General features: G+C 57.7%; 2 protein-coding genes across 2 annotated transcripts; both read left to right on the forward strand.

The window, feature by feature from the left end:
- Positions 1–6202: 6202 nt before the first annotated feature.
- VOLCADRAFT_48819 (uncharacterized protein) lies at positions 6203–6579 on the forward strand (the record flags this gene model as incomplete). Its single annotated transcript, XM_002945886.1, has 2 exons — positions 6203–6321; positions 6429–6579. Coding segments are annotated over 2 exons (270 nt in total), but the record flags the coding sequence as incomplete, so codon positions are not given.
- A 6162-nt stretch (positions 6580–12741) lies between these two features.
- Positions 12742–24496, forward strand: VOLCADRAFT_120246 (uncharacterized protein; the record flags this gene model as incomplete). The annotated part of the gene is made up of 23 exons (XM_002945887.1): positions 12742–12998; positions 13129–13325; positions 13411–13501; positions 13840–14010; positions 14668–14768; positions 16116–16318; positions 17346–17491; positions 17983–18147; positions 18542–18634; positions 19011–19069; positions 19409–19547; positions 19836–20113; positions 20413–20588; positions 20855–21000; positions 21061–21301; positions 21341–21505; positions 21810–21979; positions 22301–22414; positions 22732–23061; positions 23218–23369; positions 23670–23793; positions 24104–24221; positions 24303–24496. Coding segments are annotated over exons 1-23 (3759 nt in total), but the record flags the coding sequence as incomplete, so codon positions are not given.
- Positions 24497–25558: the final 1062 nt, after the last annotated feature.

The raw sequence follows: 25558 nt of genomic DNA on the forward strand, positions 1-25558 counted from the left end.
CTGCCGCTTCCAAACAGGACCATTGCAATGTCGAGCACACTCGTTGGAACGCCAGCATGCACGAATCGGCCTCTGGGTAGAAGGCACCCGCTAAGGCTCACAGCTGCGAAACGCTGTGGGGCTTTGACACGACGTTCAATGTCACGCGAAGACTGGACTCATATGGATACACCGACGCCTCAGTCCGTCGTTTGTCGATACGATCCAAGTCTACCCATGCAAACGGCTGTCCAACGTCTCAAGGAGCTTCTTGAAGCAGCTTCATGGTACAGTGTGCGCGCTAGGAAACCCTTGTTCGTGCCGGTGACGCCGACACCCGTGTTTAACATCTGGCGTGAGTACGTTCATTACTTAGTTCATAGAAATGGCCAGCCTGGACTCCCCACGCCGGTCGGCGACGCGCCTCCCCAATTTGTGTAGTCGGAAAGCTTTGCGCACGTTTGCACAGTCAAAAGCTTGTTTATCATGTCTCGTTGCACATGAGGCGCTGTTGGAAGGGGGCAATCCTACTGCGGAAGGTCAATGGCCACTGTCTCTTTTGAACAATTTCCTTTGCAGGGAGTCGGAAGAGGAGCAGCTGCGTTATGAGGTGGCCAATTTGGTACCAGAAATGAAGCTGACACTGTTTACCAACCTGGGATCAGTCCTCACCTTGGCTGCCTTCGTCACCAGCTGGCTCACTGGCGAGGACCCCCTGGGTGAGCTCGGTTGCGTTTAGCCATAAAGAATAAGTGAAAATAAAAACTGCAAGCTACATGGACCTTCCCCATGCAATTCTGCTGGCCGGCCACCGTGGCTGTCTTTCCCCAGGCGGCTTCGGTCTCGGCGACGACTCCCTAAGTGCTGCCGCAGTCGGAGCGGGCTACGCTCTCCCGCTGGTGCTATGCTCTGTAGTCAGCAGGCTGACGCCCGTACGGCACAGCTTCCCGGTGCTGGACGATTTACAGGACAGCCAGCAGGAGATTGTGAGACCCATTGTGGCAGGTACGTCATTAGGCCGGGCGTGGGGTCGTTCGCGGGGTTGGATTATGGCTGTCAAATGAACCTCACACGGCTATATGAAGAGTTGTGCATTTGTAGTTTAGAGTCACCAAGTGCTAGTGGCTCTAATGGTTGTTCCTGTCGCCTTTCTTTCAGCCGGCGTCGTGGCAACTATATTGCTAGCAAACACCGTCGGCCCTGGGGGTTCACGGCAAACCCCCGTTCCCGCCATCCGCAGTGCATGCAACCCCGATCGTCCCCTCTTGACCTTTTCTCCCTTCATGCACGACGCACCGCCTGCCCCATTCCCAGACTTGAACGCGTCACAGCTGCTGATCCTGGCCTCCGTGGTGGTGGTGCCGTCCATGCTCATGCTGCTTCCCGCCTTCCACGGCGCTCTCACAGTAGTGGGTCAGATTCTGGCAGCGGACCTGATGCAGCCGCTGGGAGTGCACCTGCACCTGCCGGGCGGTCTCAGCCACAAGGCGGGCGTGCTTGTGCCAGCCGTGTGCAGCGCCTACTTCGCAGGTGGGGCAAGGCGGCGATAGTTGACGTGTGAATTGGTTTAGGAGTGAGGGCGCCCGACTCAGGCACTGGTATGAAAAACTTTCAAGGGCGCCTGCAAGCAAGCGGGGGCCCGAGCCGGGGGGCCGAGAGTCACTACCAGAACAAACGAAAGTACACATTGTGGGGCACCTTGTCTGTTAGAAGTTGATGTTGGGGATCTTGCTTCCCCCTTCCCAAGTTGCGCGGGGAAGGGGGAAGCAAGATCACCAACATCAGGAAGCAAGAAGTGCCCAGTGAGTGCACACTTGCCTATCGGTCGTCAGTCTGGCAGCTAACGCCATCTATCTCTGGGCTCTTGTTTGGAGTGCATGCGCCCGCCTACTCCCAAGTTGTTTTCCACTTTCCTCCCATCCAAGCCCATGACCACCTGGACTCCTCGTTTGCTCCATGCACCACCAAGTCATGATCGCAACCAGTCCAGCGGCCCACACCATATCTGCCTGCCGACCGATCCTGGCTCCCACCTTTTTCCCGGCCGGAAACATTTGGAATTGGTGCTGCCCTGCAGCCTGGGTGGTCACCAAGCAACTGGATGTCAACGACCGCCAGGTTAGGGCCATCCGCACCGCCCTGGAGTCTGCAGACCGCTACTTCCTGCATGCTGCCGCCGAGCGGGCGGCAGCGCGACCCGACATCCTGCAGCGCCAGGCGCCGCCGGGGCCGCAGCAGGCAACACAGCAGCAACAGCAACAGTGGCTGGCGGAGATCCCTGCGGCGTCATTTTTAGTTAGTAGCGCGAGAGACACGTCGCCAGGCACGGTGGGGGTGGGCGGCGAAAGCAGCAGCGTCAGCAACGGGCCACTGCGACAGCTCGGGGCTGAAATGTCCCAGGCCTTTAAGACGGTAAGGCCATGCCGTACACCCCCTTGCGGCAATGGCGGGGAAGCCCAGCGGTAGTCTATAGGAGGCCCCGGCTGTGGCGCCCTTGGAAGTGTTAAGTGTAACGGGACTGCGGGGCCCTGTCCCATGCCGTTGCGCGACACTGGCAGGCTAGGCGAGATGGCGCGGGGGAAACCCTGAACAGTCCGCTGAATGGGCTCTGGCTGAGCCCTTGCCTTGCTTTGCCATGCAGTACAGCTGCTGTTCCGTCCAAATTTGTCCAACACAGAAACCGGCACAAGCAGCGCAATCCTGGCCACGTTGCAGCTTTGGAATCCGCGTTCGATGTTGACACTCGAGACCAATTTCCCTTCTGTTGTCCACCAGGTGTCTATTTTGTGGCTCATGACCCGGCGCAAGGCTGCCCGCCTGGCGTATGTGCTCACCGCCCTCAATGTGGTGTACTTTGGTATTATCTGGCACGAAACTCGCGACCTGGGTACGCCCGTTGTGGCGGCGCTGCTGGCCACCCTCACGGAGCTGTTCCTGGTCAAGCACTTCCCGCGGTGCAGCAACACGCGCAACAACAGCGTCGACAGCAGCAGCAGCACCTGAGCCGGAGGGAGCTGCTTGCTCACTAGTAGGACTTTCCAAAGCTATTCTCTATGCATCCTGCTTGCTTTCTCGCATGCGTGCATGCGTGCAGGAGACGCCTGTCTTGTCGCTGTGAGGTGCTTTTGGCGTGCAGAAGACAAGAGGTGGGACTTGCGCATCCTGCGGGGAAGTAGATGCCGGGTGGTCAATCCTTAGGCAAAAGGTATTGTCTCTGCTATGTTATTGGGTTTTCGCCGACCACAGGCCATTAGGGGTCGGGCACAATGAGTTTCCTCCACGCCGCCGTTCGGGCACCCGGGAATGGTCCATTTCATTACATGGTTAGCAGCGTTTCCGGCAATTGGGCACTTGTTCGGCAGGCTCCATCACTCCGTCCCGTAACCCAATAAGGGCTTATCACGTTGTTGGTTGACCAGTTGCAGAGTACTACTTTTGTTAGTTGTATCGGGTCTCACAACCTTGGGTCGGCTAGCTATGTGCGTGGCAGGGGGCTCGGGGCCTTTGGCGTCGCGCGCGGGAGCACGGAGAATGCCCCGGTAACATAAAAAGATATTGATGGTGGTGGTGATGTAGAATTGCAAAACAAAATCACCATTTGATCATCTAGATACCAAGTTATGTAGGAATGGCCGCTTACCCATGGGCGGTTGGTTGCCAGGTTTGGATGGCAGGCAGGCATCGGCAATCTTTTTGCATGCACAGCATGTCGTCGGGATGTGCTGCAAAAGGGGGAGGGAGGATGTGGTGCAAAGAAGGCAAGAGAGAAGAAACAGCAATGTCATGGCGTTGTACAGCAACACAAATTTCGTTGAGCGGTGGTATAATTTTGATGGAAGCCGCGGTCGATGTTTTCGTTATCACACATTGTTTTCGTTGCAATATAATGGTGCAAAGCAAGAAGCCGGAGAAGATACAAATATTACTTATTTTTTACGTGAGAAGTCCTGGCTGTAGATCCCCCCGGACCAAACGGTTGAAGGCATCGCCAGGGCTACCTTACCTGACGCAACTCGCGGGCACTCAGACGGACCTGCTGCCTCCCAACTTCCAAGACGATCAATGCCATGGCATTGACGCGACAGAACACGGCACGGCCTCTCTAAGGCGGACTGACGGTTATTGCGCTACACGTCCAGTTGCCGGTTCCTTTACGATACTTTGAACCAGACGGAAAGGCCTTTCTCGGATTGTGTCCAGGGTGAGAGGTACACGTGTCATGTATATTGGTAGAAATGTATCATTTATTCCCCGTCCTACAAGCCCCAAAAGCTTGAACGGTTTCGCGCTGTATGATTTGGAGGTGGGGCGCTTTGCGGCTTTGCATGTTGACTGTTGCGACATTGTGGCGGCGGCACAGTGCAAGGACCTTGTACGTGTAGGGGTGTGGTGTACGTTCTTTGTTTTGCTGCAATCGTGGCCATGTGGTCGTTAAGGGCGACATGGGATCTCGTGCTGGTAATGTAGACAGCTCGGGAGGCAACGGGTCTATCAGGCGCTATGTATGACTAGCTTGCGCAGTGCCCTTGCGGCCACGCGTTGTCAGGTAGCGTATCCTCTGGATCAATGGAACGGGCGTGTGGCTGGCTAGCTTGCATCTCATTGTTGCTGTTAGTGCCAGACCCAAATCCTCCGTGCGTTGTATTTTCACAAGACACAGAAGTCGTAAAATATCCTGTTGTGTTGTGGCCCTTTGCCTGTCATGTGCATTATTTCCGGCCTCGTACCGCTCCGTGTTAAGGAGGAGAGCAGAGGTGTCTGTGGCGCTCCGAGTTGCTTAGTGCAGCTCCCTGTTCGAGAACCCACAAGACACGGGCTGGTGGGGTGGTGTAGGGATATCTGCACCGAGGTATATCAGCTTTGATGCTTACCAAGCGCCGATATAGCCTCGGGTTCAGCCCCAGCTGGAACTGCGTACCAGCGTTGGGTGCAGCATGACCACCTCGTCTTGGCCGATTGGTTGCCTTGACCGCTGCACTCGGTCGGCCGGCTGTTCCGTGTGTCAAGGATTCCAACGGAAGCATCATTCATATCGGACAGGGTAGCGAGCAACACGTGTATGCATATGTGCATACCGTAGATTAGGGAGGTTGATGATGGAAGTAGAGCGGCGGTTGTGGAAGCCCGGGCCCACGGTCTGCTAGGGTTTAGTAACTTTTCCTGGACCCATTCCTCCTGGGTGGACGAGGTTGGGCTAGGATGGGCGCGAGGTGCTACGCCTGGTTGCGCGTTGAAGAAAGTTGTGATGCAGGGGACTGAGCTGGGCGACGCTGGGCGTATGGTTTCTTAAGACGGCTCTCAAAACGTTTCTCTTTTCCTTTCTTGTACTGCCAATCTGTCAATGTTACTGACCTTACCTCTTCTTAAATGGAGCCCATGACTTGCATTCAATGGAGCTCACGACCTGCATGGATGACGCGCCCTCTAAAAAGGCCACGTGAAAGCCGTGGCTACAAAACACACCTGGTCATCAGCAGGCCACACGCCTGGTCAGTAATAACGTGAGGTCACTCAACCGCCCGCCTGCGATCACGATCCAACTCACCGACCGGCCCCACCAACAAAATATACGGAAAGCGTGCGGTATAGACCACATTCGTGCGAGGTAGGACGGTGCTTATGGGCGATCTAGCAGCCCTTGAGCTCTCGGCTCGTATTGGGCGTTTTGCAGGTACAGGGAACGCACCCTCACGACCATGTAATACATACTCACACATTCGTGGCTGGCGACAGGCTAAGCAGGTACTGGGTAGTTGCACGTGACTACGGCCTATGCCCTCCCGTTCGTTTTGTGTGAGGGTGATGTGTAAACCAAGCGCAGGGGTTGCAATTGACTTGGTACACGGGATGTGGATTTGCATATCGCACCGGTTCCTCGCACCCAGCAAGGCCGAACCGTAGGGGACTGCGGGAGCATGGGAAACTGCTTGCCTCGAAGATGGGGATGCTAAGCCTTGCCGTTTGACCGCAGACTCCATGGGGAATAAACGAGGAACAAGTTGGATGGGTACTTGTGCCCTCGTGGAGGGCCATGCACTACCGTACTGTGTCGTACTCATAACGTACACGATGCGCTCTTCTGCACACGACAAACTGCAGCGCCTTATGGTTGGTTTATACAAGCAGGTCTCATCGCAGCAAGCTCTTGAACTCACATGTAGGACACTACTAGCGTCCAACGGCACCGAGCTCGGGGCCGAAAATGAGCGCAGCACGCCCCAAAACAAAAGTTGTAATCCGTAATTTGCCACCTGGTATGACGGATGACACATTTAAGACGGTTCTGGAAAGCCTTGCGGGCGGGCGCTACACCTGGTTGTCTTATTTTCCAGGGAAAGTCAGGTATTATACATTTTTTTATTGCGCTGCGGATCTCAAGTGGTCAGTCATAGTTGCCCTTCGGCCTGTTTTATATGTTTGAAGTTTGGCGTCCCATTGTCTGTCCGCAGCCTGAAGCGGGTGGTCTTCTCCCGCGCATACGTCAACTTCTTGACCGCTGAGGATGTTTACGACTTCAAGCAGCGCTTCGACGGGCACGTTTTCATTGGCCAAAAAGGACACCAGTATAGGTGCTCCGTCGAATATGCCCCCCTTCAAAAAGTGCCGGCCCAGGAGGAAAAGCCGCATCCGCTAGACGACACGATAGAGAAAGGTAAACAGTGGGTGAAGCAGGCTGGGACCAATCAGGATGTTCTGCAGCCTTCGTTGCTACTGCCGTGCATCACTGTCGGGCCACGTAATCTTTTTTGCTTGTACTTCGTCGTGCGGCTTCCCCGCGAAGAAGAGGTCCTGCCCAGAGTTGGGAGGCCGATCTCACCCCAGAGAAGCAGAGCATACCTCCGCCCAACAACGGGCCACACTGTGCGTCACCCGAATGACAAGCTCCTCGCACGGTCAAGCCAACCGGCTGTCAATTATTGCATTTAAAAAATCACATGCCTTGTGCTGTTGCATCCCCCCAACATACGCACCTAGACACGGACTACCTCGTCTTCTTGGAAGCTTACGAGGCTGGTCTGGGTCCGCCCAGCACCGCCGTCCCAGGCGCGGCCGCAGCGGCATCCGACTTACCGTCGGCCACAGCCAGTGGCGGTGCTGCGGATGGTGAGGGCAAGGTGGTCATGTCGCGTCTTATGGAGTATCTTGTCCAGAAATACGCTGAGGGCGGGAATCGCCTCGGCGGCATGCGCGCGGCCACAAAGGCGAAGCAAAGCAAGCAGGACCTTATTCAGCAGGTCAACGTATCAGCGCAACAGGAGGGACGCGGGACTTCGGCGGCGGGCGCTGCCAAGAGCGCCAAGGCCGCCGCCGCAGCAGCTATCGCAGCAGCCAAGGCGTCTGACACTCCTTCCGCAAAGGGGCCACGGCGAGAGCGGGACCGGTCAACAAAAGGGGCCCAGCTATCGCTATCGACTGAGGGGCCTTCCAGCAAGGCAGCAGAGAAGCAGCCAGGCGCCAGCCGAGGTGCAGGAGGCAAGGGTGCCCGCCACGGGTCCGCTGAGGCTGCAACGGAGACCGCTGCACCGACTATCACCCTATTGACCAGGGCCAGCGCAGCGCAAGGAGCTCCTTCGAAGGGGCACGGCAAGGAGCCTTCCGCCGAAAAGATACTTGCCAGCGGCAGCAGCAGCGGCGGCGGTAGGAATGACGCACGAGCGGCTCATCAGGCAGGCGCCGCGGAGACCGATGGTGGTTCTGCTGGTGCCGCGCAAAGCCATGAGCCAAGGAAGACGCGAGGTGGGCGAACAGCTGGGACGCAACAGGGTGCAGCTCGTGGATTTGGCCCGGCGGGGCAAGAGGAGGCGCCGCCCGCGGTGCGGCCAGCAAGTGCTGCTACGCCGCGGCTGCTATTAGTCAAGGGAGGGGAGGCGCGCCTAACACAGGTGGGTTGAAGCGCATGGAATAAAGACAACAACATGATGTCACGAACCAGGAACCGGCTGAGATAAAAGGTGTGCAGATCACGAAGGCTCTTCAAGCATGGCATCCGAGATGTTGCAGCTATTGTGTGAATTTGTGTGAATTTGCCATTTATAGGAAATGGCACAGAACATGTTGCGCACACTGTATGCAGGGGGCCCCTGGTAGCGGTTCAGCGGGGCAATCAGCTGCTGCTGCCACCGTGGCGACGAACTCGGCGGCTGCTAAGAAGCAGGCCCAGGAGCCGCAGCAGGCCCTGCGGCAGTCACAAGCCCCTCGGAGCAGTGGCAAGCAGCCCGCCGCCTCTGCACAGGAGCACAGCAGCGCCAATGGCGGCGCTAACGCGCAGGCTGTCAAGGCAGTGCCGCCGTCCGCGGGCGCACCGACCACTGGGGAGCGGAGCAGTGGTAAGGCATCCGCTGGCCCCTCTGCCTCTGGTGCAGTCACAGGATCAAAGCCGGGCGCAGCAGCGTCCTCAGCTGCAGCGGCCACGCCCCCCGCCGGCAGCACCCCTGCGCTGCCTGATGGCTCCTCCCCCGAGGACGGCTTGGCGGCGACGGCTTCGGCAGCCGCTGCCGCCGCTCTGGCGGCTGCTGCGACAGGGCCGTCAGGCAAGAAAGTTCGCCCAGGGTTTCAGATGTATGTGCCCGGATCCCTAAGGGGCCGGCCGCCGGGCAACGGCGCGGCGACTGGTGGGAGCAGCACTAACGGATGACGGAAGCTGCGGGTGCCAGTGTTTTCAGCTTTTTCAAGAGTAAGCGGTAGGTGGACATTTCAAGCAGGTTTAGAAGGCTGGGGTGTTTTTTTGTCTCCGCGGTGCATTCTTATTGTCGTTGAGGCGCAGCTGCCGTTGCTGTTGGCTTGGAGGCACAAAGGGTAGGCCTGGTTGATTTTCACTCCGAGCCGATGCTCTGCGCTAGGCCGACAACTGCACAGTGCCGTGCTGCACCGCTATGTACTGTGCACCGGCCTAGGCCTACCTGAATGCTGCTTGCTGGCGCAATGCTCTTAACCCAGGCAGTCTCACGTGTGTGTATATGTCTGCCTTTGATGTGAATGCTGCATGCAGTGGCGGGATGCAGCATCCCACAGTATGCGTGTATCAGCTGGCCTGCTCTCGTCCGGCGGCGTTGCGTCACACCACGAAGGCAAGATGTGCCATTGGGCCTCACCACCGGAGATGCAGTTGGCACATGCCGCCGCCCCTGGCCCAGCCACTCCTCGCAGTGCGCGCCACTCCACCTGCTTCGCGCTGTGCGCATCATCCATCCCCGTCAACAACCAAAGATGGCAGGCAGGACGGAATTTTCGTGCGGCGCAGGCATTCGGCTTCCGGTCCCATTCCTTGCTTATTCGGTGCTGCCGCTGCTACTTGGCTATCGGTTCTTGGCAAATTTGATGATCCTGCGGTGCCTTAATGCTCGGAACCTTGCTAGCATTCCTGGCGCCGGGGTGCAGCACAGTTGGCATAGCGACGCAATTGGGCGCCCTGTTGGGAGATGGCCTATACTCATGCTATGGAAGGAGGCCTCGATGTGGCTGCGACATTACCCTTTGCGAGGTTGATCTTTGGGAACCTCAAGCGGCAGTGCTGAACGCCCTGGTTTGGGAGGCTAGGGTTTCGCCTTTGATGCTGTGGAAGGCTTTGGTGCTTGATACACTTGAGGCTGGCGGTACACCGGAATGCTCCTTCAACAGGATGCCATCTTCGGACAACACGTGCATGGTGCGCACGACCAGCATTGCCACCGGTGTCAGTATCAGTATTATCACCATCACTATCTTCCAAACCACACGTTGCGAAATTTGCAACTAAAGGCTTCGAGCCCTGCAGGAGGCCATGCCTAGGAGGAGGTCTCTAAAAGCACCAATCCTCTCTTGCTCACGGCCACGCTGTACTTTAATTATCCTACCCGTGCCCACCTTCAATCTGGCTCTACCTGCTCGCGGGGAGGGGAGCAACAATATCAGCCGGGTAATAGGGTCCTAGGCGACTCAAGGATAAGTGCCCGGAGTAGATTTGCCATGGGACAACGAACTTTGAGTGCATATTGTGCGCACAGAGGCGACGGTGATGCACCCCCTGCTGCCTGCCACCGGTATGGCGCACGTATATAAGGCATTAGCAGCAGGCACCACACCGGGCCCGCATGCTGCGTGCCGGTGAGGCGCCACCACAGCGTGTAGTGGACCCGGCGGTCTGCAACCTGAAGTGTGTTATTGGCGGGGCTCGGGTCGACGGCCAAGGGGGTAAGCAGTTTCTGGTCTTGTGGAATATATTGGAGGCTCAGGACTATAGCCAGTCAGCCAACCAGCTAGGTACCTGTCAAAAACTGGCTTTTGCAAACCTCTGGCGTGAGGTCCATAGCTCATATAAAGTTAACGGCCGACACAACTGTGTCCACTGTGGAAATGGAGTTGAGGGATCGCCAATTATGGGTGGCGCATGTAATGTAATGCACTGCCCACGCTCACCGCTGGACTAACACGGTCGATTTTTAGTAGCAAGACCCTGTGGGCTTTACAAGCAAGCAAACTGCCGCGAGATGCCATGCAGGCAACCTGGTGAAACTGGTAGTGGTGAAGCGAAAACGGGGCGGGGGCTGCGTCGAGTATTAAGAAGAGCCTTTGCAGTGTCCCGAGACCAGTCATTATCATGGGACGTGTAACCTGAATGGATGAAACATGTTACAGTGCTCCAGTGCGACTAGATTGGCGAGTATCCGGCATCCACACTGCTAGGCACGCTGTCGCCAGTACACGTGCTTCCGTGGGTTGCACACTCGAATTCAACAGGTGGTACAGCATCTGTGAACTGCTTCTGCTGTTGGATCCTTGTGCTGGCAAGCGCTCCGGCAGGCAGGGGGCAGGTGATGTTGCTGAAGCAGGCAAACGATTAAACTTCGTTGACTTTACTGACTTCGTTGTGTCTTCTACAACCGAGCCGCTAGGAAGGATGTGTGGATTGGTGCCTCGTTTCGGCTCACAAGTGGAGATGTTGTAAGCGTGTTAGGAGGTCGCAAGCGTTGTGTGCTAGCGAGGGAAACATGGACTGGGAGGGAATAGCTCATGGCCACGTGAGAACGATAGAGGCAGCGGCTCGTCACAAGCACCCATGGCGCCGCATCGACTAGTAGGCTTTACAACTACATAGACTAAAGCAGGAAGTCGTGGTGAGGGTAGGGTGCACGGCTCTATCGTGGAATGAGGCACTGTATAAGGAAAATTCCACAAGCACCATAAGGGTCGCACCGTCACTCGAACCAAGGGTAGTTTGGAACGAAACCGACACTAGCTGACAAGACTTTTTAAACGCCCGACCTCGGGGCTATTCCATTTGGACTCGAATGTGCAGTCCAAGTGAAACCTCACCCGGGTGGATAGCCCGGTACAAGAAAGCTGGGCGCTGCTGCCTTGTGTGTGGGGCCAACCCCAGGGTCGGCAAACGAGCAGTGCGTCAGCTTGTGAAGCCAGTCCCAGGACCTGTGGCACCAAGTAAAACCCGAGTCTATTCTCTCCTTGTGGCACCAGCGGTTCACTGGTACCATGGCTCGCGCCGTAGCATGACGGCCGTAGCCCCTTACTAGAGTGGGCATCAAGGAAGGTGACAAAAACCATCCACCTCTGTAACCACGTCCCATGTGACCCGTTGGCAGCGGACTATGGGGGCCATTCACCATACGCCAGATAGAAGCTGATAGCTTTGTGCATTGCGGACAAACCAATCAAGGTACCTGGCCTCCCATTTAACGCATAGTCATGCATGGGACACATACGGAGGGAAGGCGGCGAGAGAAGAAAAAGGCCACAGGGAGGGCATACAAAGAGGGACCAAAGCTAGTAAATTAAAAAAGTCATGGAATGGAACTACTCTCGCATTTTGTACATACAGGTTGTCCGGTGCTTTCCTCATGCTCCCAGCTGCTCTGAAACCCTCAGCACCAAAGCAGGGGTGATCTCTGATGCACTTGGGTGGAGATGGGCCTGCGGGCGGGCCCCTACCTGCGCCACACGGCCTGGCAGGACCGCAGCAGCGCCTCTAGCGATGCCACCCGCTGATGATCAACGAACGGCCATAGCGTTCGGAACCCCCTCGTTACCTACCCTGTTCCTTTAGTTGTTACTCGTATGTCAAACCCCTGAAGCCCGCCTCCCTTGCTGGAGCACCGGTTACGATTCAGGTGCTGCTGGAGGGGCCCAATACCTTGGGGCCCAAATGGCACCTCGCTCACGATGGGGCTCGAACCCTCAGGTCGTCGTGGAGGGACCAGAGAGCCACGCCTCACCTACTGGCCATGCCGAAAACTCTCCGGCCCCCTCGGATGTCCAGGTGCAAGCCTTCGAATTCTGCATGATGGCCCTGCTTACTGTTGCCCATGCAGAACATTGGCACGATACGAGGTGTGCAACAAGGCCCTGGCGCCGCAAGCATGGCGAGCTCACAGGGGGGGCTCAACAAATCTGTGAGGCTTCTAGCGGGGAAGCCTACGTGTGTGGGTATTCGGAAAGGCTGCTCACACCAATCCACAGCAACCGGGGTCTAAGGGAAATGGTAATTCGATGGATACGACGCACATTCCCTATTGCGTCGTAGGTACCCCGCTTGACCGGGTGTGCGAGCTACGGTCCGGTGTCCCCAGCACAGCAGTTGACTAAGCAGTTTCAGCTGTTGGGGTTAATCAAGTGTTACATATACTTGTATATTCACGAGCAATTATGTTGTCAGGCCCTGCCAGCTGTTGACCTGTGCTTGAATCCATCTTGGCGGCTTGTACGTCCTGCCGTGCAGTAAAAACGTCCGCATGTCCATGCATTTCGTTGATGCTTGATTGTCTTCCACACTAATATAGACGTATATTTGCTGCCAGCTTCCCTATCGCCAACGAGGCCCATTAAAAGCATATTTGTGGAGAATGAGCCGAAAGGTTCGCTGGGGAGATACGCTAGATGACGAGGACTTGCTGCCTCCGACAATTACAAAAGGTCCAGACGACAACGGAATTAAGACTGTGATTGAGTATTACAAAAATGACAAGGGCGATGCTTTCAAGAAGACGACCAAGTTTAAGGTGGTGACGGTGGAGAAGAAAGTGTACAAGGTCCGTATAGTGTGTTAACTTCATTATGGATTGCAAGATTGCCTCCTGTAGCCTGTTAAACCGCGGCGGCGCTCCAAGCCTTTCGATCCTCTGCCTGTTCTCTTGTTCTGTTCGGTGTCGTTGGTCATAGGTAACCGAGGAACGGCGAAAGTGGCCCCGGTTTGGGTTGGCAGCACGGGAGACGCCACAGGATTCGGTCACAGTCCAAGCGGTGGAGGAGATCACCTTCGAGCGCGTGCGGCAGATCAAAGCAACCACGCAGGAGAAGAAAGCGACGGATATTCAGCAAGTTCTGGCGTCAGCTGACAAGACAGTCATCTCCGGCAGGTGGGCGCGCCAAACGGCCTCGGACCGCAACACCTATCTTGGGACGGTTGCATCTTTAAACGGTGCTCTGCTGAATGTGATGCAGTCTCAAGGAGATTCTGTACAAGAAGCGCATGGAGCGTGAGCTGCTACGTGTGAAGGGAATGATGAAGGAGGCGGAGAAACCACCGGAGGAGGTACGACGGGACTGGCCGCCCAATTTGTTCCACTGGGTTTCCACCCTGGGAGGAAAAGATTTGCACATCAAAATCATGTTGTGCGTCTTGCACATGTGCTGTGTGGGGGCAGTGCAGTTACGTACATGGCGTGACTTGACGTGTGGCACAACGAATTCGCGGCTTGGCATGCCACGCTGCTGGACAGCTGTACCCTAACATACATGAGATTTCCTTGTCATGGTTATCATGCTCCTCGGGGACAGTAGGAGTGTGCCCCACGCGTTGGTTGCCTCCGGCGTGAGTGCTCTCGAGCAATGCCTGATGATGTTTGTTGTTGGCATTCCGGGTTGCCACAGGACGGCAAGCCCAGCGGTCCGGGCCTGGGCGGACCGAAGCCTGGGAGCTACGTACCGCCAAACGTCCGCAACCGAGGCCCCGGGGACGGCGAGAGCATGCAAAGGAAGCGCGAGGACAACTCTATCAGGGTCACGAACCTGTCAGAGGATGTGACAGAAGGCGACTTGCAGGTGTGGTCGGGGATGGGTGCGGAAGGGTGGTTTGTACCCTGGTCCTCGCTCGAAATGGGAAGGGGGGGTAATTTTGCCTGGTTCTGTATGCCCATGGTGCACCGTCAAGGTTGCTGGCGTGTGCGCCAGCTGTCTTTTGTCTTGTGGAAGCTTTGCTTGGTTGGGTATTATCTTTAATGCCGTGATATGCAAGTACTTTTCACAGCACGATTCTGGTTGGATTACATACCGGTAAAATGAGAATTGCCTTCAAGGAGCGACCGAAACTGTGCGCAGTTTTCACGGTGCGCGTTCAAGGTTCCATGGGCTCACTCTTAATGCAACTTTGAGCTGTGTAAAGGACCGTGTTCTTTTCAGCGAAACTCCACGTACTGTCTATTTGATTGCCGTGTTCCACGGCAAGGCACCAGAGTAGCCAGGCGGAAATACTGTGATGTAGCCAAGCGAGCCGGCCTTGTCAGTGGGACGAACGCTGCGGCCAGCACGACGCTGTCGTTCCAGGCTATTAGCATAACCCCGGCTGTTCCATCGCCCAAGTAACAGCGGCCAAAACTCATGGAGCAGCTTCACCATCGTTGCTTTATCGTTGGAAGCGTGGCGCTACGCTCATGTAGTGTTACGCCCTGACTTTCTTTCCTAATTTCCTCGCCGTCGCAGGAGCTGTTCCGGCCTTTCGGGGCTGTATCTCGCATCTTCCTTGCTGTCGACAAACTCACCGGAGAGAACAGGGGCTTTGCATTCGTCAACTACGTGCATAGGTGAGGAATGTGTAGCGGGCCAGCGTCAGGAATGGGAGCAGTAGGTTAGCGACACGAGGCACATCATGGTGGCATGCTGCGAGTACACTGTCATGGAATTCTTTCGGGGGATGTTTGTAAAGTGATGTGCTCTGGAGTGGTGGTTTTACGCTCACAATTTACGTTTGAAATGCTTTGTACTTCAATTAGATTTATTGATTCCCCTTGTCCGTACACAGAGAGGACGCGGAGCGCGCCATCCGTTATCTTAACGGCTATGGGTATGACAACCTCATTCTGCGCGTCGAGTGGGCCCAGCCCCGCGAGAAGTAGAGTGTCACACCTCCAATTTGCTCTCCAGCAATACTGCGTTTTCAGTTGCCAGAGCCGTTGGCATTCCGGCCGGTAACAGCAGGATTTGGCCATGCAGAGCTAGCAGCGGCCTGCCGTAGCTGCATTTAGGTAGTTAGATTTGACAGGACGGAGTCTGGTTGGACACGGCAGAAAAGGCAGGACCTGTGTGCCACGGAAATGCTCTTCTGCAGTGACGATTGTCTACTCGTTGTCTGTGAACCAGCGCGTTCCACGAGCCGATGCGCTTTTTCGCTTTTATGCATATGGGTTGTGCTACTGGCCTGCGAGTAGTCTGGGGCTCGGTTCTAGGCCAAAATTAGGTAGGGCTAGGTCTGGGGACACCTGTCTGAGGTGGGCGCATGACATTCCCAACTACAGTGGGGGATGTCGATTGAGGGCAAACTACGGATGGGACAGGCACGGTTGCCAGGTGCAGGAGGAATGGGTCCGTGTACACTGTTCCACGCAGTTTGCTGCAAAGGCGACAGCGTTGTTGCCTGTTGCAAGGGATATTAATTGTGCTGCGAAGACGCCATGCCTTCGTCGGGTGTGAAACTACGCGACTTGTCGACAGTCTTAAGGGGGCCTAAGGGAGATGCAGCTCGCTTGGATGGATGGCAGTGCTGTTTACAGTGGACAGCGGCTTAGCTGTGGGTCGCAGGAATGGAAGGACTTCTGCGATGCTTATCCTGATGAGTCAACGTGGATTCAGTTATGTTACAATGGTTTCGGTTGTAACCTATACGCGTGAAGTTCGCACACCATGCGTTGCCTTCCTTATAAAGCTTTGTTTAAGACCTGCAGACAAGAAGACACGGAGGTTACGCGCATGTGGATTATTGGTCGGCTTTCGCCAATTGGTATTTGCTGTACGGCACCGTACAGTACAGTTGGTTGGACCTAGTAGAGCCCAAAGTATGCTATGTGCAGCTACACATTTTTATGGCCGGGGTTAATACAAAGTGCCAACATGCCGCTGTTAGGGCGGAAACCTTATGTTCCGCCCGCCCCGAGCGTTCCCGGTGGGATACCGGACGATGAGAACGTTTTTGTAGTCCGGTTGACCGGGGAAGTGTTCACTGATTACGATGCGTATTTGGAGCAGCTTGCGCACTACAGGGCGGCCAAATGGACCTGTTCTGTCACAGGACGGGGCGGGCTCACTTTTGAGCAGGCATTGCTGTCAGAGCAGGAGGCCAACCAGTTGCTTCAGCAGTGTACGTTGTCCCTTCTCTATAACGATAAAGAATTGGTACAGGTCTCAGCTATTTGCTGACCGTTGCGCAGTTCCCGCCGAACTCGAGGGGCCATTCTGTGGCGTTGTTCACCATAACACGCTTCGCTTGGAGGAGCTGGTGACACATTTGGCAGATGTGTCAAAAAGTTATAAAATATTTGCACCTGGCGGTGCCGAAACCATGACGGGAAAGCCCGGCAAGCAGGCGCCCCTCCCAAAGCCGGTTATTAAGCTATGGCTCCACGAGGTACGCACTGTTCCCATAACCTGAGGATAAGAATTGAACGCTTATGACATATAGGGGTCCACGTGCCTGGTCCCGAAAGTGCCGATCACCTTTCCGTGTCAATGGATTCTTTGTCACAGGCTGCAACATGGACTGGTCGATACTGGTCAGTGAAACCAGCGTTATGCGCAAAATATGGGCTTGGATCTGATATGCCAGAGGAAGCGGCCCCTGAGGAGGACGACCCGGAGGGTCAGGTGGTGGCAGGACGGCGAGGCCGAGGTGCGTCGCAGGCGTCCCCGGTTGTCCTCGCAACAGGACCCTGCCCCTCTGCCCACATGACGTGGCACTGCATCTTCTGCATCGCGGCCTTTGGCAATTTCTTTTTCGGCGAGCCTCACAAATTCCGCAGCTTGGGGAGCTGGAGTCCGTCAATCTTGGGTTAAACCCACGGTGCGGTTATCGCTACGTGTATTGAATCAGCAGGGATGGCTCACCCTGGTCAATCCAGCACAATCAGCACAATACGCGATCAGTCCGGATGCCGTCCAGGCCGGATACCTCTTCCTCAAAATTCCCCCTCGCGCAATGTTGCTTAATTCGCCCTTTGCCAGCTGTCTGCTTAACTAGCTGTCTGGCTGGCATGGAGACCCGCCTTCCCGCCTGGCTGTTCGGCCAAGGGAGCACGCATGCGCAGCGTCCACACTTCTACGCCTGCTTGTTAAGCGTAATTGCTTGCTCTGACATCTGCCGTTTGATGGGCGCGCGCCAGGCCGCGCAGGGTCTCCCGTGGAAGGCAGGCGGCAGGCGGCCATACGTGGCATGGACGCCATGGCCGCAGCCATGCTGGACGACAGTCCCCCTAGCGGCAAAGGTGGAGCCCCTGTGCGCGCCAAGAAGAAAAAGGCACCCGCCAAGTCATACGAGGTGCGCAGCGCCAGGCTGGACTGTTTAAGGAGTTGTGCCCTGCGTGCTTGTGCGCGTATGACCCAGGATACATTTTAAACACGCTTCCTTTCGCCCTATGCTTAGTGGGCAATAAAATAGTACACTAAGCATAAAGAGCAGGCTGGGAGATATGACTGGCTGGGGAGGTGTTAAAAAAACTGCTCTGTTGAGTTGGCGATTAGCTGCAGTATGGGGGGGACATGGAGCAGGCACAGGGGAACGAGGGTCAGTAACTTGCCGTATTCAGGGGCGAAGCCCCGATGGTGCAAGGGTTGCTTCCAAGCGGACACGGTGGTGGTTTAAATATTAACCTGAAAGGCAGGACTGGAGGGGCGTTTGCAGATGGCTGTGGAATCCGCAAAACAATAACAAAACCCACAGTCCAACCCAGCCCGACTAAGGCACAACGACTGAGGGTGCCATTCTCGCCTGCCCCGCTGCTCCTGTCCCTACCCCTGGCGGCCTGGAAGGAGGAGGAGCGGGCTAAACCCGGCACCACCAAGCACGCGGCGCTGCAGGTGCTGAAGAACTGCTGCCCCTATGAGGGCCTTACGGTGGAGCAGGTCATTAAGCTGTCTATGGACCAGGGCATTAAGACGGACTGGCCGCCAGGGGGAAAGCGGAACCTGTACCACGTAGGTTGGGTAAAGGAACCTGCACACAAAAAAGCGGAGCTTAGGAAAATGGAACTTAAGGGAAAGCGAAAGTCGAAAAGATACGCTGGTGGTTGGGAAGTATCGCACCTCACGTGAGGCATGGGATGTGGGACATCAACCGAATGCGTCGAGAGGGGAGGACGGTCTTGTTGTACGAATTGGGGTCCGAAAGGGCCGCTCCTCTCCGGCTGGGCCTTGGGAGGACCGGGCAGCCCCGCGGTTTTCTGATCTTAGTCCGACTGCACTTTTAGCTATGGTCTTCACTCTTTGTGGGCAGGGCCGAGAGAGAGGTTCTGCTTGGTTAGCTGCTCGCGGGTTGTGTGAGGGAGAGCCTTAGTCCTCCCTCGCCTCCGTCCCTGCCCCTGCCTCCCAGGTGATGCACACCGACTCGGCCTTCCTGCGGGTCAGTCGCAACACTTACGTGCTCGCCTCGCTCTATCCGGACCGGGATGAGTGGATTGAGGAGGTGGGGGCGAGACTGGACTCTAGGAGACATGTTGGGGGACGTGCGGAATGTGGAAACCCAACGCAACCCCCGTTCTCCGTTTGCTGCTCGGGTTGCCGCGTCTGCTGCCACCACTCGTAGAGAGCTCTTGCCTGTGAAACATGCTGTGGTCGCGTCGGTTTCATAGCGGTGGCATGGGAAGGCGAAAAAGGATGAAGTGGTGCTCCGGCCCATTGCAAGAGGGTTGGCGTCATATGGGTCATGTGCTGCGTGCGGAGGCCCCTGGTCCCCCATTGAGGACTTCCCCAAGGAACAAAGTGGGAAGGATGAGCTTGGCGCCTCGCCAAGGGAGCCCGCTCTTACGTATTTTCGTGCGCGGACCCATTGCGTTGCGCAGGTGAAGGACAAGACCGAGGGCCGCGTCAAGAAGCCCACTAAGAAGGAGCTGGAGGCAGGGTGAGAGCAGCGTGGAGCGATAAAGGACGGGCAAAAGGCTGTACGCAGCCGTTGTAGAGCCGGTGATTTGTTGGGCAAAGATGAGCTGATTCCTGCTAAGTTTTGGAACCTGCTTGTGAGGTCTTTCGGTCGAACTAACATTTGCGAAGCCTCTTTTTTAAGCGAGCCTCTTTTTTAAGTCATAGGGGACCACTGCCCAAGGTTAGGAAATTGGGGGAACACGTTTGGCATACAAGCGATTTCAACGCTCATCGCATTGCTCTCGCATGAATACGCGCAGACGTAAACCTCCGCACCGGAAACGCACCCCACCCACCCCCCACACACGTATACCCGCAGACTGGGCTTGCTGGACGGGGGCGAATCCGAGCCCCTGGCGATGGTGCCCGTCTCCGCGCCTATTGGCGTTGCGGCCGGTCCTAGCCACGAGGACTTGCTGGTGGTGCAGCGCCTGGAGTTGCACCTGCAGCACACCCAGGTGTGTGCGTGCGTGTGTATGTGTGTGTGTGCCCAGAGCCCCGGTGCTGCGGATGGGTTGCTGCTCGTTAGGTGAACGGACTCTACCGCAAGTATATTTTATGGACTCTTTAGGGCCGTAATCATATTTCCAATGTAACCACTCTTTTTCATCAATTCCCATCTCGCAGCCGGCATCCACCTCAACCCCGTGCTCCACGCAACTTTTGCAACCCACTTACACTTTAGGACCCTAAGCCCAAACCCAACGTAAGCCGCCGATTCACCCCAACTTCTCCAAACGTTCCAGAACAACATCGCCGCGTGCCGCAGCGGTGTGGAGATGACGCAGGCGCTTGCGGCTGCTGCCCGTAGCCGCGTAGCCGAGGCGGAAGCTGCTCAACAGCGGCTGCTGGCGGCGCACCCGCAGATTGCGGCCTTACAGCCCGAGATGGTGGCGGCGGCGGCGGCGGCTGTGGATGCGGAGCAGCGCCAATTGGCGGGTGTGCTTGGGGAGGCAGACCGCGCACAGAGGGCGCTGGAGGCAGCGGTGCGGGCGGCGGAGGAGGCGGAGAAGGCGCTGCTCAGGTGTGGGAGTATGTGTGCGCAGACCCGCCGAAGACGTAGGAGGAGAGCAGTGAAGCGGGTTGCAGGACTGTGGCGTCCTGATGTGCTTTTGTGTAGGAGTCAGTTGCGTGAGGTGCAAGTGTGTAGTTGGCCTCAGCCTTTTCCCTTCTCGCTGCCAGTCGATATCCAGTGTAATTAAGCTCCCTCCTGCAGCGGGTCTGGCCTGCGGCCATTGGTTCTCTCTTGGCCTCTTTGCCCTGCAAACATCCCCACAATTAGAGGGACTCCTCCTTGCCCGCTGGACTTCGGATTTCTTGCAGGGAGCGCATCCGGCGGCCAGGGATGGACGGCGGCCGGGCGGAACGTGCGCAGGCGCGTATGGCGGACCGTGACGAGAAGGAGAGGCGGCGGCTGGAGACGGCGGTCGTAGCTCGGCGCTTCCCAGTGGACGACTCAGAGCTGCTGGCGGATGCGGTCGCGAGGGCAGCGGAACGGGGTGGGTGTGGTGGAGGACGAAAGGAGAGGGAGGGGAGTGTATGGGGAGACGGTGCTGGTATGGGTGCTGGAGATGAAAGGTGTGGATGCAATGCGCGGCGGATTTCGTGGCGATCACCCTCAGCAGCAGCAGCAGCAGCAGCTATAAAAGCTCTATGAGTGTTTCCCGAGCCAATTAGCCTGGTTTGCTATTCGCCCCGTGTGCTTCTTGTCCAACATCTGACGCCGCACTGTAATATACTGTATTGTCCTGCGCCGTGTCTGCAGGAGAGGCGACCCCCACCAACGACATATACCTGACAGAGCCCTTCCAGGACGAGGAGGGTCGTCGACTCGCCGACTCGCTCTATCTGGCTGACCTCATGTTCCAACTGGGCGGGGAGCTGGGATTGCGTGTCGTACGATACGCCCACGTCGACACGTTATTGCTGGGCGGCCGCAACCCCCTGTCCGTCATTGCGGCAGCGGAGCAGATCATCGCTTCTAAGGAGTACGCGGAGGAGGCTGCTGCGGCCGCCGCCGCCGCCGCTGAAGCTGCCGCCGCCGCCGCGGCAGAGGCGTCTGCGATCGCCTCCGGCGCCATGCCGCCGCCACGCAAGGACAAGAAAAGCAAGAAGGCTGGCGGCGCCGCGGCCGCTGCCGCCGCAGCTGCGGCAGCAGCAGCCGCAGCTGCAGCCGCGGCCGCGGCAGTGGCGGAGGCCAACGGCAGCACAGGTGCTAATGGCGAGGAAGCGATTGTGGTGGACCGTGTAGGCGACCCCACGCTGCTGGCAGACTTGTACGTGCAGCTGCTGAAGAACTTGCTGGTTGACGTGTGGGAGGGTAGTGCCATGACGCGGTGGGAGCGGCGCTGGCTGGAGGTGCTCGACGAGGGCACGTGGGCGGAGGTGCTGCGGAGGTATGCCATCGTGCGGGCAGGTGAGCGAATGGATGGACAGCACAGGGCACTGGGGATGATGGGGCTAGGAGGAAGGGCGCTAGGCTGTTGTGTGGAAACGCGAAGTGCGTCAACCGCAGGGCTTCTAAACAATTAAGCAACCAAGGCATCCAGCGGTGTCAGAAATGGGAGGAAAGGAATGCATTGGCCTCACTTCGCCTAGCGAAGATCAGCATGTATACAGACCTAGCGGTTCCGCGCTCCGTGCGTAGCTCCATTCACATAGCGATCCTATCTTTCCCTTTCCATCCTCTTGCCCTTTCCTCCTCGTCCCCTTTCCTGAAGGCTCCGCGAACAGGGAGCCGCTCAGCCCTGCCGCCATCTCGGCGCTGAGCTCTCTGGGCGGTGACGACCCGGAGGCCCTTGCTGGCGGAGAGCACGTTGCCCTGTTGCTGATGCTGAGTGAGGACCTCATGGAGATGGAGCGAATGAGGAACTGGATGCAGCGGAGGCTGGTGAGGAGTGGGACGGGCTCTGGGAGATGAAATGGGAGGTTAGAGATGAATACGGGAATTTAGTTATCATTGTTTTGTTGAGATGGGGGAAGAAATGGGGGGGCTGTCCTAGCGATTCATTTCTGTTCCTCGGAACCCACCGCCACCCAGCAAGTCTGTTTCTCGCTGCGTTTTGTGTCCGTTTTATCTCACCACGCCGTGGTGTCGCACGCAATCCATCCGTCAGCTTACCCGTTCAGCAAAACCGTTGCTTTTACTCCCGAAGCCTCTGGCCCTTTCCGCATCGTACCGCTGAATTCATGCTCGCTCCCGCATTCCCAGGACTACAGCACCAGCGTGGCAGCGGGTCTGCGAGCGGATATTGCGGAAGACCGTAAGAAGCTTCGGGAGCTAGCGGGAGCGGAGAAGGAGGCCAAGAAGCGCAAGCGTGACGGGGTGAGCGCGAACGAAAGTGACCTAGGGAACCGTGGCTTGAGGAAGGCGTCCAGAAGACAGCGGCGAGGTCACCGTATTGCCTTTGATGACCCCGTATAATTGCTGTTGCGCTGCGGCCGCCGCGCCGCATGCCTCCGTACCAGCAGCTAAGGGGGAGGAGGGAAAGGAAGGCTGGGACCAAGCAGACGAGAGGGCTGTAGGTAGCTCGCCGCGAAGTAATCCGCCATTCCGCCATTGTCGGTGGGCAATTTCACGTTGCTGGATGCTCCGACCACTAGCGATTGGCTCTGCTGCCTCCCTCCATTTCCTCGTTGCAGCCGGACGAGGCAGCTGCAGCTCGTGCTGGTGCGGCTGGTGGCGCCGCTGCCGCAAGTGCGCAAGCAACGGCGGCGGCGGCAGCCACCCCGGCTGCGGGTGCTGGAGGCAGCGGCGGCAAGCGTATCAAGCTATCGGGCGCCGCTGCGGCAGCGGCGGCAGCTCACGTCGCTGCGGCTGCTGCTGCTGGCGCAGGCGGTGAGGACGGCGGTGGTGAGGAGGATGAGGAGGATCCCCCAGAGCCCAGCTGGGAGCTTCCTGAGGATTTGCGGGAGTTCACAGGGGACCCCACAGACCGGAGGGCGGTGGCCAGCTTCAGGGCCAGGTTACAGGTAAGAGTCAGGAAACGTAGGGAAAAACGTACCAAACGGATTTGGATGCTTGAGGTTTTTGACGGAACGCACTCTCGTCATTGGTTATTCACTTCGGCGCCAGCATCGGCACCAATGCTAGACAACCCGATTCCAAACCCGGTACAACCCTATCAGGCCGCGAAGCAGCGCATTGAGAGGTCCCGGGCACAATGGCATGCGGATCAGAAGCGGCGCAACAAGGAGCGGGACGTGCGGCGGAGGCACTTAGAGCCCGTGGAGCAGCGGGTGGCCAGGGAGAAGCGGGAAGCGGAGGAGGTGCTCATCGCGTGAGTCGGGGAATTTCGCTAAATATGGGTGGCAGGAGCGTGGGTATCAGGATAGGGCATCACTCACGGATGGGGACTGAGTTGTGGGAATGGAAATCCGGGCCCCTTCTTCCCTTCGATCTTTGGTCTTTCTCCTCTCTTTCCCAAGTCTGAATCGGTGGCTGCTTTAATTCGGGTCCCGGGAAACCCCCTCCTCCCTCCGTCCCCGTTCCTGGCTATCAGCCGTCAGGAAGCTCTGGAGCGGGAGTTGGACCGGTGCCACATCCGGCGCGCACCGCTGGGCACCGACCGGTACCACAGGCGCTACTGGTGGGGGCTGGCGGGCCTCAAGTCGTTGCTGCTGGTGGAGCACAGCGAGGGCGTGTGGAGCGCGATTTCCAGCCCGGAGCAGCTGGAATCGCTGATCTACAGCTTGGACCCGAGGGTGAGCCCGGAGGCGAGGTGCTGTGGGAAAGCCTCCAAGGGGAAGGGTCTAAGATAACTTGAGGAGGGGGCGGAACTGCAGGAATCCGGGTCGTGATGGATTGGTGACTTAGGCAACACTCCTGCTGTGTGCCTGGAATTTAGGCTGGTGTGGGAGAAGTGTGGGAAGCGGAGTGGAGGCGTGGACGTGGATATTTGCGCAAACCATTGCAACGAGAGATTTAAACCGCTAAGAATCTGCTTGTCTTCTCCATTCTTGGTCCCTCCGTGAAAGGCGTAAATCATCCGATCCCTCTCTTTCGTGCATCCAGGGTATTCGGGAGGCCGAGCTGCGCAAGGCGCTGGAGCGAATACAGCCCGCCGTCCTGGCTGCCATGGCCAAAGTGCGTGGCTTGGTGGAGAGCGGCGAAGCGGAGGTGGCTGCCGCCAGTGCGCGAGACGAGGCGGCGGACGCCATGGAGGGCTATGGCCTGGACGGCGACGACATGGGCGGCGGTGGGCTGCTGTCAGGTCCGTACCGCGGTGCCAGCATGCGGCAGCTAGTTGAGAGCATAGCGTCCATGACGGCGGCGGCGGAGACAGAGGACGTGCCGGGGCCGCCGCGGGGCTGGCGGGATTGGCGGGAACGGTTTGTGGCAGTGGCGGAGACTGGCGAAGTGGACGCGGAATGGGAGGCGGAGGACGCGGCGGCGGGGGAGGCACAGGTGACTGAAAACGGATGTGCGGCTGATGGCGACGTCGCTGCTGCCGCACCACAGGCGGGGCCGCAGCCGGAGCTACGTAGGGTGTACACGCAGCTGAGCCGGCGGCTGCTGCAGCTGCAGAAGTGGTTCTTTGCTCACAGCGGGCAAGATGGACACCCGCGGTTCACGGAGAACATGCCCGCTCCAGGTGGCGTGTCGGCGGCGGCGGCAAAGGCAGCGGCGGCCGCGGCCGCAGGTGGCGCCGCAGGCGCGGCCGATGCGGGTGGCGCGGCATCGGAGGCGCAGCCCGGCGCGACGCCGGGGCAGGCAGATGAGGGCGGTAGCAGCGACACGGAAGGGGAGGATGACGGGGAGGAGACCCGGGGGCTGAGCGAGGCGCCTCAGGATGGGGAGGAGGACGGAGAGGACGAACGGCGGCGGAAGGACCGGGTACGTCTCGTGGAATGAAGTACGCGGTTCTCCATGGTATCGTGCAGACCCCTTTTATGTCCGACATCCACACAGCTGTGGCGCAGTCTCGGAAGGAATATATATCTGCCTGCCTGCAATATCCCACCAGCATCACTGTTGCGTGTCCTGAGGGCACAAGTCTAGTCCTGGTGTTGCAGCAGACGCCATGGCGGTCAGCCTTTTTCCATCTCTTCGGAGGCCGTCCTGGCTTTGCTTTCCTCTAGGAATGTTGACGATCCTTCCTCAATAACAAAAATAGATGTTATGTATTGCTTGACGTCCTCGGACATCCCTTAGCATTCCGCCCGTGCCTGGCCCCCAACTCAACCCGGAACTCTGGCGCCGTGTACTCTTTCCCACATTGACCTACCACCAAAGATGCGGCGGCGGCAGTCGGATGTTGCGGTGGATGACGACTCCCCTGAGCTGGTGGATCGCGACCTGACGCGTGACGAGGAAAAGTCACGTTCCAGCAACGGCTTTTGCCGGCATTTCATGTGGCGCAGCAAGAAGGAGCAGGCCAGCTGGGTGGGCATGGCGGACAAGGCCGCCACTGCGCCACGTCTTGCGTTTTGCGCGGCGGCGTTGGCATTCCACTCTGCGGGGCTGCTG

Source organism: Volvox carteri, assembly GCF_000143455.1.
Source record: "Volvox carteri f. nagariensis unplaced genomic scaffold VOLCAscaffold_1, whole genome shotgun sequence".
NCBI lineage: Eukaryota > Viridiplantae > Chlorophyta > Chlorophyceae > Chlamydomonadales > Volvocaceae > Volvox > Volvox carteri.